The 15851-nt window shown below is 38.9% G+C and overlaps 1 protein-coding gene and 1 pseudogene across 1 annotated transcript; both read left to right on the forward strand.

The window, feature by feature from the left end:
- Positions 1-2302: 2302 nt before the first annotated feature.
- On the forward strand, positions 2303-2713 carry LOC110900756. Its single transcript, XM_022147623.1, has one exon. The coding sequence runs from the start codon at positions 2303-2305 to the stop codon at positions 2711-2713; it is 411 nt and encodes a 136-aa protein (XP_022003315.1).
- A 4611-nt stretch (positions 2714-7324) lies between these two features.
- LOC110900755 lies at positions 7325-8925 on the forward strand (annotated as a pseudogene).
- The last annotated feature ends 6926 nt before the right edge of the window (positions 8926-15851 follow it).

Genomic DNA, 15851 nt, shown 5'->3' on the forward strand with positions numbered 1-15851 from the left:
TAGTCCATCAATCGTCATGCACAAGATCATCACCACCGAAGATGCAAAACCGACAAGAGAAGCTCAACGATGATTGAATCCGAACCTAAGGGAGGTAGTAAAGAAAGAGGTAATTAAATGGTTGGATGCGGGAATTATCTATCCGATTTCGGATACTGCTTGGGTAAGTCCTACCCAAGTTGTGCCTAAGAAGGCCGGCATTCAAGTAGTCAAGGATGAAAATGGTGAACAAATCACCACCCGACCGGTTACCGGGTGGCATGTTTGTATTGACTACCGCAAATTGAATGCCGCCACTTCTAAGGACCATTTCCCGCTACCTTTTATTTGCCAAATCATTGAAAAATTTTCGGGTCAAAAATATTACTGCTTTTTGGACAGGTATTCGGGTTACAATCAAATAGCAATACAACCGAATGACCAACACAAGACCACCTTCACTTCTCCATATGGTACCTTTGCCTTTCGGCGAATGCCATTTGGCTTGTGCAATGCACCGGCAACTTTCCAATGATGTATGATGAGTATTTTCTCGGACATGGTTGGAGACTTGCTTGAAGTGTTTATGGATGACTTTTCGATTTTTGGCACTAGTTTTGAATCGTGTCTCAACGAATTACAAAAAGTTTTAAAAAGATGTGTTGAGAAAAATTTAGTGCTTAGTTGGGAGAAAAGTCATTTCATGGTGCAAGAGGGAATTGTGTTAGGCCATGTAATCTCGGAGAGGGGTATGGAGGTGGATAAGGCAAAAATATGGGTTATATCATCTTTGCCACCGCCGAAAAATGTTCAGGGTGTAAGGTCATTTTTGGAACACGCGGGATTTTATAGACGTTTCATAAAAGGTTTTAGTGTTATCACCAAACCTTTATGTAACTTGTTGTTAAAGGATGTTCCTTTTGATTTTACTAATGAGTATTTGCAAGCCTTTAATGTTTTGAAGGAACACTTGGTGAAAACTCCCATTTTGTGACCGCCGGATTGGTCAAAGCCATTCGAAATCATGTGTGACGCAAGTGACACTACAATTGGTGCATTTTGGGTCAAGGAGTTGACAAAAAGCCGTTGGTGATTTACTATGCAAGTAAGACTTTATCCGAAGCGCAACTGAATTACACCACAACCGAAAAGGAGTTATTAGCGGTGGTGTATGCTTTGGATAAGTTTCGTTCGTACATTTGGGGGAGCAAAGTGATGGTCTATTCGGATCATAGTGTGGTCCGGTATTTGATGGAGAAAAAAGACGCGAAGCCCCGTTTAATCCGGTGGTTGTTGTTGCTACAAGAGTTTGATTTAGAGATTCGAGACAAGAAGGGAAGTGAGAACGTAGTAGCGGATCACTTGTCTCGGATTCCGGTGGAAGGGATTAATGATTTGAGTGAAATAAATGAAAGGTCTCCCGATGAGCAACTACTAGCCGTGTCCACTTTTGTTGGGTCGTGGTATGCACACTACGTAAATTACTTAGCCACGGGTGCCATCCCAAATCATTGGACGAAGAAGCGAAGACAACAATTTATGGTCCAAGTGAAGCAATATATTTGGGATGAACCGGATCTTTTCAAGATCGGGCCCGACCAAGTCATTCGTAGGTGTGTGCCCGAAACGGAGGTGTTGGAGATCTTGACTCATGCCCACTCATCCGCTTGTGGAGGTCATTTTAGCGGGCATAAAACGGGCTATTGGGTATTGTCGTGTGGGTTTTATTGGCCCACAATTTTCAAGGATGCGTGCGAATTTGCAAGAAATTGTGTAAATTGTCAAAAGGATGGGAAGCATTTCAAAGAGGGACGAAATGCCATTGCAACCAATTTTGGTTGTGGAAATATTTGATGTATGGGGCATTGACTTTATGGGTCCCTTCCCGAATTCTAATGGGTTCTTATACATTTTGGTGGCGGTGGACTATGTCTCGAAGTGGATTGAAGCTATTGCAACAAGAACAAATGACCATTCGGTTGTTTGTAAATTTGGTCAATCCAACATCTTTTCCCGTTTTGGTATTCCGAGAGTTATCATAAGTGATGGTGGTTCGCATTTCAAGAACTTTAATTTCGGAAAATTGTTGAAGCGGTATAATGTGAATCACCAGATTGCTACACCTTACCATCCGCAAACTAGTGGACAAGTCGAAGTGTCCAACCGTCAAATTAAAGAGATTCTTATAAAGACGGTTCGAATGGATTGGAAGGATTGGTCGAGCATGTTAGATGATGCGTTGTGGGCATACCAGACAGCCTACAAGACTCCAATAGGCACAACACCTTACCGGAAGGTGTAGGGAAAGGGTTGTCATTTGCCAATGGAGTTAGCTCATCGGGCGCATTGGGCAATCAAGACGGTGAATGCGGACTATGATGAAGCGGGGAAGATGAGGAAGTTACAATTGAGTGAAATAGAAGAAATTAGAGACGAAGCGTACGAGTGTGCATCGGCTTACAAAGACAAGCTCAAAAAGGTCCATGATGCAAAGTTGAGAAAGAAGACTTTTGAAGTGGATCAAAAGGTATGGTTGTACAACTCAAGGCTAAAGATGTTTGCGGGCAAACTTAAAAGCAAATGGATGGGCCCGTATGTTATTCGGCGAGTTGGGAGATTTGGTGATGTGGATATCCAAGATGAGCAAACCAACAAACAACAAACGGTGAATGGCCATCGGTTAAAGCCATACTTGGAAGGGAACGTTTCTCTGCACTTTGTGGGCGAATTTTAGCTTTGGATATCATTTGGGAACAATTTCTAACATTCCGTTTTGGTTTTTGATTCATATGAGCTTGAACTTTGATGTTTTGATGATCAACCGAACAATGTCCGGCTAAATTTGTGGTGATCATCTTAGGTGAAGGTTTCTCTACAACTCTTGTGTGATTTTCCTTAATTTCTAGAATGATAACTTTGTGTTTTTGCTTTGATTATCATGGTGTATGAATATTTGATTGTAGCTTGTTAATTGGTATTCAATTCTAGTCTAAATCGTACGTTCTTGGTGTCGTTGACAATCGAGATATCACGGGAAGGGTTAGGGTTGGATATTGATTGATTGATCATCGGGAAACGACCTCGCATTAATATAATCCGAGTACTTTGTTCCCTTTTATCACAACAAATGTTTGTACATGAGTTATGTCTATGTAACTCTTTCTAGTTGGAATTTTGCACAAGTGTTAAAAGAAACTGAAACCTAAGATGCTCATTGTTCTCATAATCCGAATTAAAAATCCAATCTTGATTAGCAATTAGTTGATAACTTAGTTTTTAAATCAAACAATCCAAACTCTTGATCTTTAATTTCGGCACATTAGGTTAATTGTAGTTAATTTGCAAGACTAACAATCAACACATTTTCCACAAACTCCCTATGTTCGATACCCATTTACTGCTATCTACTAGTTGTAATTTGGATTTAAATTTGCGTGTACTATGACAGCACGTCAAATTTTGGTGCCGTTCTACGCCCGGTAGATGATGAACAACCATGATGAACAACTTGGAGCTTGACAAAGCAGGCTACATTCTTCGCCTGGTAGATGATGAACAACCATGAGAGGCCCAGGTTTGGTAGTGTACATAGTTAGTATTTTTATTTTGTTTGTTTTGTTTAGTTGCACATTAACATATTCGCTCGAAGCTCGTGTTTGAAACAAGTGTGGGGACGTTCGGGTCACGAATAGTTCTAGCATTGTGTTGAGGACAACACAGGATTTTCGAGGGGGTAGGGTAATTTTTCCATGTTTTTGAAAAATTATAAAAACACAAAAAAATTCAAAAAACTAAAAAAAATACAAAGAAAAGCACTTAAAATTGAAATTTTTGGCGAAGTATAGATGCCCAGAAACCACCGTAATTTACGGTATATACCATAATTTACGGTTGGCTTGAAAAATTTGTGGATTTACGGTGGTTCGCTACTGTGTTACGGTAGGCATTGTTGCCAGAGGTCCACTGTAAATTACGGTGGCTACCGTAATTTACGGTAGCCTCTGGCGATGAATGTAATGTTTCAGCAGCGGTAGTTACATAAAAAAAACTAAGTCACGTGAATACACCCCTGTCCACTCGTTTCCTTCACCTCTTTTCCTCCACAAACGTCATCTATCTCTATCACAAACCCCACACAAGATCTCACAAACCCCACAACCTTCTTCAACCTTCAATTCTTCATATTTTTTTCAATTCTTGGTCAAATCTTATGAAATTTGGGTCTATCTTGACTGAAATTTCACGTACTTGCCGATTTTGAGAAGAGATTTGTGAAGAAACATTGTTTTCTGGTCCGATTTACAAACCCTAGAACCGAAATTTTTGGGTGTTTTTGAAGTTTTTGAGTTTCTTGTGTTCTAGCATCGTCAATCCAAGGTATGTGGTGTTTATTTGTTACTTTTGATGATGCATTGTGAAGATGAAGGTTATATTTGCTACTTGTTCATACACACTTGCTTGTTCCTATTTTTTGTCATGAAAAATTGTTACTTGATCATTGTTATGGTTGTAGATGTAGGATTGATACTAAAATTGTGAACTTTTGGGAACCTCTACATTGTAGAGGCATCATGCTTAATTTTTGTGAAAATGATTTATAAAATTTTGTGTTCACTAGCATCTACAACCATAGTAACAAGCAAGTGTGGGGATGTTTTGGAGAAAAGGGGCTGATTTTTGTGTTTGGTAGTGTTGTTTGTTTTTGTGATATGTGTAGGAAAATGGTGAGAACTAAGGAAAAAGCCGGAGCTAGTTCTTCGTCTAAAGGCAAAGGCAAACAGCCGGAACAACAACCAAAGAAGAGGAGGTATTTGGGTAGGGATGATGATAGTGAAAGTGATGAGGAAGAGGTGATGGAATTGGACCCGGCTGACAAGCCAAGGTGGGAATCGGGTCCTTTAGATGACCAGCCGGATGAGTGGCAGCCGACATTATTTCATGATCGAATGAACCGTTTAAAGAATAAGGCTGCTGCGTTTATCTATGAAAGGGAAGTAAGAGAGGTAGAGTTCGGGCCATTCAATGTTTTTGCTCAGTTTCGTTCCTTAGGATGGGAAGCGGCACTCAGTTGTTACGACAAAGACAACAAAAATCTGTTTATGGATGAGATTCAGGAATGGATGGCTACCTTGCAATGCAACAAGTATGATAGGCCTTCGCAGATGAAGTTGACGGGCGAGGTTAATGGGATAAAGGTAGAAATGTCGTTTGATACATTGCGGAAATTGGCGAAATATGACAATCTACCTGCTCGTAATTATACAATCCCTAGTCTTGATGATCTGTTGATTAAACTGGAGAAACATCCGAGGTGGAATGATATGTTAGCGGCCTTGTTCTTGCCGGGTACTTATAGTGGCATATTGTACCGAAAAAATTTGAAGATTGAAGCAAAGTTGCTGCTCACTATTTATATCTTGAATGTGATACCAAGAAGAGGTGATAAACAAGAGGTGAGGTACCCGGAAATACCCGTTCTTTATTCGTTGCTCCATGGGTCTCCTCGTTTTCCGATACGGTATTTGATCATGAACCATCTTTTGATATGCCGAAACAAAGTGGGTAGGAGCATCATTCCGTATTGTCGAATTATTACGAGGTTGTTGAAACAATTTAAGGCGATCACATCAGAAGATAAAGGAGCACCAAAAAGGCACAAGCCTTTTGATATACAAAAGACGGGTATTGGATGGACCTACGAGCAATCGGAAAGATATCACAAGCTCAAGTCGGAAAGTCAAAGATGGAGGGCTTTGAATGTTGATGCACGGGCGTTATTACCGGGTGAAGCGGAAGAACCCGAGAGTGAAGATGAACCCCCAAGTGGGGATGAAGATTATGCGGATGAGCCTCGTGCAGAGCATATGGATATGGGCCAAGGGGGCCCGAGTCGGGGACATGGTAGTGGTTTCTTTGACTATACGGAGCACTCATACGAGCCGAATTGGGCATATGATGGTACTATGCAAGAAGTCATTGAGAACCAACGTCCTCCGGCATCAATTTTTGACACATGGTCGGGGTCGGAACGTACCTTCTTTGATCACCAAACGATGATGGGGGCTAGTATGGAGCGGGCCTTAAAGCACAATTTTGACCGACAAGAGTCGTTGAACCGGACGCATGCTTATTCCCATGAGTTAGAGATGAACAACCGATACAATGATGATCAACCCCGGCGGATGCATGCAGATTGGCATGCGGGGTGGCCCGTGGTTGTGGATCCACCTCCGGTGGATTATGCGTCTCTACCACCTTACGATGGTAGTGTATCGTATCCGACCCCGCCGCTCCATCATTCGCAGTGGATGGACCCGCGTCAACAACAACAAGGAGCTTCGCAACAAAGTGGAAGTGGTAGCGGCGCATTTGCCTTCGGAGAATGGAATGAGATGATGTCTTCCATTTTTGGGCCTCCTCAGCCACGCTGCTATTAGTCAGGTCGTGCTCCTTCTTGTATATTTTGTGAATATTTGTTGGTCTGTTATGTTTATGATCGGGTGGATGGGTGGTGTTTAGTTGTGATGGTTTGTTATGGGTTGTGCGAGTTGGTGGTGTGATTTTTAAAGAAAAAACATAAAAAAATATAAAATGAAAAATACCAAAAAGAAATTTTTTGGTTTGAGATTATGAGCTTGTGGTTAATGTTAAAGAGTTTTAGCGATCGAATCCTCCCAAAACTATACATTGGGGTCAATGTATCCCAAGTGTAGGGATGGGGGAAATTTTGAGATTTTTGAAAAACTTTTAAATCAAGCAAAACTTTTAAACTATACCTTGGACTAACCCCAAGTGACACACCGGCAACACTTAATACCCTTTGTTCTTGGTAAGAGTTGAAGCCACACTTATATATAAATAATACTTGTCTTTGATGAGAGTGGCAACGGGTAGGGGTGCATTAGAACTTGTGCTTGAATATGTTGAGTTGTCTTGTATATATAGAAGTTTAAGTTTGGTAGTTGTTTGTTTGTTTCATTGTGTAATAAAAGACCGGGTTAAGTCCTTCGCTACTATATATATTCCATTTCCTACCGTACGCCTAGCCACGTTACAACCTTTAAGCCCCTTTGATTTACATTCATGTTTGGCACTTATTAGGAGAAGGACCGATTTAGGTACAAGCCTATAGTTGTGCAATCACCCGTTTGCCTTTGTGTGTCTAGCTTACAAATGCTAGTGCTTACTTGTTGCCGAGAGGAGAGATATAATGAGGGGTGTGTTATTTTGGGTGTTAAGAAAGGGTTAGTAAAAGGACAACATGTTATTGCTTGATTTATGTTGATCGCTTGTTTTGAAAATGGTTTTGATGAGTTGCTTGGGACAAGCAACTAAAAGTGTGGGGATGGCTTCCAATAACTTATCTGTACTTGAAGCACTTGATTCAGCTTGCACACAATGGTACCATGCCAAAGCCATCGTGATCGCCGGAATGGGCTTCTTCACCGATGCCTACGATCTTTTTTGTATCTCCACCGTCTCTAAGCTCTTGGGCTGCCTTTATTACCCGTATCACCATGCCTCAGGAGAACCTGGAAAACTCCCCACCCGAGTAAAAAAGGCAGTGATAGGAGTAGCCCTTGTCGGAACCCTAACTAGACAATTCGTTTTCGGTTGGCTTGGTGACAAGCTTGGCCGGAAAAAAGTTTATGGTATAACCTTACTTCTCATGACTCTTTGTGCCATCTGCTCGGGGCTGTCTTTTGGGTATAGCCCCAAAGCAGTAATTGGCACACTTTGTTTTTTCCGTTTCTGGCTTGGATTTGGGATAAGCGGAGATTTCCCTCTCTCTGCCACCATAATATCCGAGTATGCAAATAAGAGTACACGCGGGGCATTTATTGCCGCCGTGTTCGCCATGCAAGCCATGGGAATTATTTTCGCCGGTCGAGTTTCCATGACCGTGTCTCATTTGTTCCTTCAAGCAAATAAAGCACCGTCATTCGAAGAAAACTCCGTGCTATCCGTCCAGCCGAACGCGGATTACGCGTGGAGAATCGTCCTCATGCTTGGAGCTCTCTCGGCTCTCTTAAAATATTACTAGCGCATCAAAATGCCCGAAACCGGAAGGTACACTGCAATGATCGAAGGAAATGCGAAACAAGCTGCAGTGGACATTGGTCGCGTTTTGGATATCGAGATCCAAGTCGAGCAAGAGAAACTCGCGGCATTCAAAGCAAAAAACAACTACCCTTTATGGTCCCGCAAGTTCTTAGACCGACACGGGCTTCACTTAATCGGAACAACTACCACATGGTTCTTATTAGACATTGCATTCTACAGCCAAAACCTATCACAAAAAGACAGATTTCCAGTAATGGGTTTGACCCACAAAGCCAAACAAGTAAACGCTCTGACAGAAATGTTCGAAATCTCATGAGCCATGTTCGTGGTCGCCATGTTCGGTACCTTTCCAGGCTACTGGTTCACGGTAGCATTCATCGAAAAACTCGGCCGCTTCAGAATCCAGCTAATGGAATTCTTTTTTATGTCTGTTTTCATGTTCATAATCGGAATCAAATACAAAGAGCTTGCGACTAAAGAAAACCGGTGTGTATTCTCCGGTTTGTACGGGTTAACCTTCTTCTTCGCAAACTTCGGGCCAAACAGCACAACCTTTGTTTTACTGGCAGAGTTATTTCTGACAAGGGTGAGGTCTACATGCCATGCAATAAGTGCTGCATGTGGGAAAGCTGGAGTGATTATGAGTGTGTTTGGGAAAAGTACACTTTGAGTGGCGATAAGGGAAAGATTAAAACTGCAATGATCATGTTGGCAGTGACGAATATGTTAGGGTTTTTCTTTACGTTTTTGGTGCCGAAGACGAAAGGGCGGTCGTTGGAGGAGATTTCCGGTGAAGATGGAAGTAAGGACAAGGTGGAGGTGCAGATTGTTGGCCCCAATGGATCTTTGACCTCTAGACAATTGAATAACTTGAATATATAAAATGAGAGTTTGAATACAATAGAGTACAATTGATGAGAGTGATTTACAAATGAGAAATCTATCCCTATTTATAGTTTCTAAAGGGCACGATCCAATAGACGCGTCTCTTTACGAATGGGTGCGTCTCTAGAACATGTGGATGTAATTAAACATGAAGGGGTGTGTCCTTTGATTGAAAAGTCATGTCCCTTTCCTTCTTGTGGCTGCCATCGATTCTAAGGGTGCCTCCAAAGGGATTTCGCTACCCTTGGGGTGGTGGTTACCAAGTTCTGATTTGTCACAAATAGTCCCTAAACTTTGTAACCGCCAATCTTTTTATTAATTACCATATAACCCTTGTAGTTTAGGATGTGTAGGGATTATAACTTTCATTCAACCACTAATCACGAACATCCTTGAGTTGTAGATCTTGAACTTGATCAATTCCATTTTCTTGAAACTCCTAGGTATCCAACGTTTCACACGGATGTTCTTATTCACCAACCTTATTCCTCACGAACCTTGTTTCACTCGAACTCGCTTCACACGAACTTGCTTCACACTTGTCTTGACTGTACTTGATTTGTATCACACGAACCTTTTCTTATGTAGTTGTCTGAACACGAACTCCACCAGTCTTGGTTAACTTGCCCACCATCATATCACATGAATTAAATCCATATCTGTAACACCACGAAAACGGGTTTGGTAATCAAACCACGTTAATACTAAAAGACGGGTAAAGTACCGTTAGTGAATATTAAGATTTCTAAACAATTAAATCCAAAGTTAAATAAAAAGGGGTGAAGGAATGTTTATGAGGAAATAAAGTTATGAGAGGCCCGAGTTTACGGGACTTAGAATAAACCAGTTATAACCCCGGAACCTACTAAGTTAACTAGGAATAATTAACCTAGTTATTTATGTGTGATCAAGTGAATGAATAGAAATCAAGATTTTAAACCTCTTTATAAAACTTCTAAATATGAGGGACTAAAAGTGGGCAAACTAGGAAATGTTTTTAATTAAAACAATAATAAAAAATCAAAACACACACACATGTGTGTGTGAGTTCGATCGACCAGAAGCAAGAGCAGGGGTTCCAAAACCCTAGTTTAACAAAATCAACAAATTGAAGATCAAAATGAAGCTCAAATTCACAACTAAACATGAATAAACGATTACCAAGCCAAGGGGATCATAAGGTTTGTCGAATTTCTAACACTCATGAAGTTGTGAAAATTAGTTAATCTTGCATGATACGATCTATGTATGAATCATAGAAGTTATGGCTGAATTTGGGGATGTAGGATTGCTTAGGAACAAACCCTAAGTGAAGATTTAGAATAAAATGCTATGATTTGGGTGTTTGGTTGAATCACCACACCTAGCTAAGTGGGTTTTATTGTTATGGTGAAATTGATGATAAGACTATGTTTAGAATCATCATGCATGATAATGAATGGAATGTGTTTGATTAAACCATGAAATTGGGTACATGATCATACTTTCACGAAAAGGGGTTTAATAGATTATGATGAAACTAGTGATTTTGGTTCATATAAATAGGTGTTTGGAATCATGATGTCTACTAATTAATATGTAGAACTAGATTATATTTGATGATTGGATGAATGCCTGATGCTATAATGAAATGGATTTTACATGTAGATGGAAACCTTTAGTTAATTGCTTAATAGAATGATTAAAGAGTTCGGATGAAAATGCCTAAGTGGGTTCAATGTGCCAAATGTGTGTTTTAATATGTTATAGACAAATTGACTTTTAAGAAGTCAAACTGACCAAAATGAAATCAAATGGTGAATTTTGATGTGAAACCCGTAAGATGGAATAGTCATAGTTAGTGATGACTAATCTAACCGTCTTACGAATTATGATGATAGTTTGACGCTTGACAAGCTAGGTGGAGGCTTGGAAAGGAAGCGGGTCAAACGAAGCAAATAAGAAGGAAAAGCGTACTTCGGATGCGAGGTAAGTAAAACTTACACCCACTTGTAGTATATATGTTTATTTTATAAGAAATGAATACAATAAAGGATTAGGTTCGAATCATGGGTTCCGACACGAAACGAAATGAGTCGGAACCAATAAAAATGTTTTAAACCATGATTAATGGTGAAAGAGGCAAAATGGTAAATTAGTCACGAATTGGTTAAGAGTTAGTGAGTTTATCTTAAAGTTACCTTATAGCGTAACTAGTAATGGGAAAATGAGTAAAAATGGAAATTTAGTCAAGTATCGACTAAAGTAAAATAAGTCTCAAAGGACACCCATAGCGTAAGCCGAATGGGTTAAAAATATAAGAAATTTGACTAAAAATAGGATCTAGTGAGAAAATCCGAAATGGGTCGGATGTGTGATTGGTAATTAAAACCCATGTTTTGTTACATCTGAAAATGTTGGGTTATGTAGGTCGAACAGGCCAAATGGTGGGAATAACGCCATTTGACAAAATCAACTAATATGGTTGTCAAGTCATATGTTTACAGGGGTGAATGGTAGTTTGGGTAATTACGTCTCCATAAGAATATCGGTAATAAAAGCAAGGTGTCGAAACGGGTCACTAGGTTGACTCGAGCTAGGTACGTATGAATAAGATTGTGGTTAAACATACATTTTTGGGTCAAATTAGTAGCAAATGCCCTTCGTCGTAAATGAGGGTCTAAAGTTGACTAAAATGCCCTTGATGTGTAAATCGGGCAAACGACCTTTAAAGGTCGTTGCAAATAAGTGTTTTGATACATTAAATCCTTAAGATAAGTATAAAAGGGATGATATTCGGAACCTTAGTGCATAAATACCCTTAACGGGTCAAAATAGAAGTAATAGCGAAACGGGTTGAAAATGTGTAATAACTCGTGAATTGAACCTTGTACAATAGGAAATAATCATAAAAATATGTTTACAAAAGAAACAAGGGCCACAAACAAGTTTGATAGATGAAACCGCGAACGGGTCAAAAAGTGTCGTATTTGAACTTCAAGCCAAGAGTTTGAAGTCTAAAATTTTGTGAAATTAGATGTTGAATTTTAACTCCATATGATGGAGAATTAAATTACGGACGCGTGGGAAAAAGAATCGGGTAAAACGGATCAATAACGAAGAAGTTATGGTCGTTTCCGTGAAATCGGATTGAGCTGGGTATGTACAGCAACTGATTAAGCATCAGTCTGTAAAAAAGGGGGCCTAGCGTCATGCGACGCCCCTTGGCGTCACGCGACGCCCCCTGTTCCAGAAATAAATTTGTTTTGTTGTTATTTGACCCATGTAACTTGTTTATACTTATTATTTAACTATCAAAACTAACTTTTAAGTTGGTTTTGATCATAGGTGATTGCCAAGAGTGCCCGGATGAAGATCAAGCTCGATGAGGAACCGAACACGATAACATACAAGCTTCCGCGCGACGTTTCGTCGTATCTTTTAAACGACGAATTCAATTACATTAAGTTGTATAGTTTTGAAATGTTGTAACATGTTGGAATGTTAGTATGAAAAGTTTTTGTAAAGTCACATTTTAGCATTAAAATGTGTATATATTTAATAAAATCTTGATTAAATTAGAATGAGTGTTACAAGTTGGTATCAGAGCCCAAGGTTAAAAGAATAAAGTGTTCGGTTCGAGGCTTGATCGCAAATCCAGTAAGTACATGTATATTAATGATTTAGCATGCTAAAATGTTGTAAAGAACACATATGGTTATCGTGTAATACACGTTACACCAATAAAAACGATATAGAGTAGATATAGTCAATGAAATTACACGCGTTGATGCGTATAGTAGAAAAGCCTTGTATTATTCTACGGGCATCCATTAATGCCGAAATTACTAACTTTTGTAAATGTTTAGTTGAAGGACACTCGCATCTGAAGATGACGAGAGTTGAATGAATTGTGGATATGACGGTGGAACGGTCCGAGGTATGACAAGCTGAGCACACTCATTGAGGACCTAAATCGCGTGATGATCGCGAACAAAGTTCACGGCAAGAGAAGCCCGTTAGGGCAAACATTACCAGGTGCACGCTTTTAAATTTAATCGCATAAGTAGTAATATGCAACAAACACGTAGGGGATAATGGTTGCATATATCCGATAAAACTTGAATAGGATATCTATTCAGGATGATGTTTCTAAGAGAAGTTTAATAGAAATATGTGTTATTCACGATGATGAATAACAAAGAAATAATAGGATTAGTTCATATGGAAACTTGGACGGGGGGTAATTATCCAAGTGGAAAACTCTCAATATAATGTATTGAGAAAAGTAGCGATCACATTAACAAATGTGATTATATAATAGTTCGATAGAAAAGAAAAAACATTTTATATGTTCAAATGTAAAACTAGTAAAACTAATGATTGTTGTTTTGCAATTAAATAAAGTTTTACTAAATGAAAACAGAGATATGAAATAAATAGAGGCATTACTTGCATAGGGTGTGATGTGAAAGCTATAAAAGGTTCATGTGTATCATGTGCTGATCGCTTACTCTGGCTAAGTAAGTAGTGGCATATGATACCATGAGCTTCTTGTAGCGGACACATTTACGTCCGATGTAGTAAGGGCGGGGTGAATGGGACTAACTTAAATGGTACCCAAATGAATCAAATAAATAAGATGTTTGATAGTAAACGTAAACGCAAGTCGGACGACGGAAGCGCATTACGTTAAAATGACGAGCCCCGAGAGAAGGGACAAAGATCGAAGTAAATGAAAATACAAACCAACTAATGAGAATGCTAAGGCATGGGGATAAAGGTTTGACTGACATAAGTGATGAAATTCACGTGGACAAGTCAAACGAGTTAAATAATGAATAAAGGAATTAATTGAATAAAAGCGATGGATTTCGCTAAGACGACCAAATAAATTAAAATGATGTCTAAAACCATATAAGAATGGTTACTTGATAATGATTACGGTAAAAATACCCGATGGACGGATAGGATTGTGGGTGAATGCGCAAACCGAGAGACGGGAACGTGAAATAGAAAGTCAAAAGACTCGGAATATGAGTCATGACTAAAAGATGACAAGAATTTTCGCAAACATAAATTTTGGACATTTCGTTCAACCATTTCAAAGTTAGACGGGCCAAATAGAGAATGAAGTTTGACATTCATAAGTGATGAAAATTCACCCAAAATGAGTCAAACGAGTTAATTAAGGAATAACGCTTAATATAATAGGAAAACACAAACCGGTGAAACCGGAAAGCTAAAAACAATAAGATAGAAGGACCCGGGTAATGGGTTGTAAAGGAGTATAAGTATGAACCGGGTAACGATAAGCGTAGGACAAACCGACTTGTAAATGACGTTAGAAGTCGTAGAGTCAGAAAGATAGTTCGAAAGTAAACAAATGAAACCTTAGACTACGGTCAAGGTCAACTAACGTTCAAAAGCAAAAATTAAATGATTCTAAACATGACAAAGGATGCTTTAAAGATATATATGTATAAATAGACATTTGAATGTAGACGTGAATAAAAGACGATCTATGGGATCATCATAACCTACGGGATAAAACGTAGTGATAAGGTCTACGGGACCAAGGAGACCGTTGGGTCATAAATAGAAAGAAACGAACTGTTGGGTCTCAACTTAAAAGGTGAAACATATAAAGAAATAGCCCATGAGGCTAAGTGAAGAAACCTACGGGTCAATATTGTAAAGCAAGGGAAACTGGTTACAATTCTCCGTGTAAAATAATAACGGTCAGGAATAAAACTTAGAACGAAAATTCCTAGACATGAGAAAAAGATATAAGATAAGGAGAAAATGTAAACTAAAAATTTAGTTTTTTTAGTCAAAAGCATTGTTTTAACAAACATGAGTAGTATGAGATGGTTTAGAAAATCTTAAACACACATAAGGCCGGAGATGGCAAAATAGTATACCCGTGTGACGGGGTATGAAGTGACGGTGGCTAATTAGTCTAGCCGGCAAAACTATTCAAAGTTAAGAAAATGTCATGACAAATACAAAACGCTTGTTAATATAAAACAAGCGCGTGATAAACCTGTTAACAGACTAATGAGACTAAGCGGACACGTGACAACTCGGCCAATAAAAATAAAGGATATAAGCTGAAAGTAACGACTCGCGAGACCTTATACATGAAAGATGTACGTGTAAAACGAGAACAAAAAACAATAAATTATGGGTTGTCAATTTCCTTGATATGAGTAATTGACATAATAGCGGTAAAAGTAACTAGACTAATAAGTCTAGTTAGTGAGACCGGTTAAGGTCAGCAATTCAAATCAAGAAATTTGTTTTGCTTGTAAGCGGTAGATTCGGTACAACTGAACCGAATAAATAAATTTGAAAACAAAAGAATTTGTTGCTAAAAGTGAAAGATTTCACTAAAGACCTTTAAACTGGTCAAAGTAACGGATTCATAAAGAATTCGATAGTATATGAAAGCGATGGATATCGCTAAGTTAACTAAACTAGTGGAAATAACGAGATTACGTTATTTCAAGTTGCACTATGTTGTATGAGATATGTATAAGCTTCGTAACTAAAAAGATATTACCATATTTTCCTGGTAATACTAACAATTGGTTAAAATATGAGCAATGCTCAATTAATTATCAAGATCAAAAGCATTGAGACTAAACTCAATGAACTATGTAAGAAAGGTTTCGAGGACGAAACCTCTTTAAGGGGGTAGACTTGTAACACCCCGAAAACGGGTTTGGTAATCAAACCACGTTAATACTAAAAGACGGGTAAAGTACCGTTAGTGGTAAAATTTACCCGGTGAATATTAAGATTTCTAAACAATTAAATCTAAAGTTAAATAAAAGGGGTGAATGAATGTTTATGAGGAAATAAAGTTATGAGAGGCCCGAGTTTACGGGACTTAGAATGAAACGGGTTATAACCCCGGAACCTACTAAGTTAACTAGGAA

Source organism: Helianthus annuus, chromosome 13, assembly GCF_002127325.2.
Source record: "Helianthus annuus cultivar XRQ/B chromosome 13, HanXRQr2.0-SUNRISE, whole genome shotgun sequence".
Classification (NCBI taxonomy): Eukaryota; Viridiplantae; Streptophyta; class Magnoliopsida; order Asterales; family Asteraceae; genus Helianthus; species Helianthus annuus.

Bases quoted from the DNA above. Each gene is read 5' to 3' on its own strand.
- LOC110900756 (XM_022147623.1), top strand. From the start codon at position 2,303: ATGGAGTTAGCTCATCGGGCGCATTGGGCAATCAAGACGGTGAATGCG.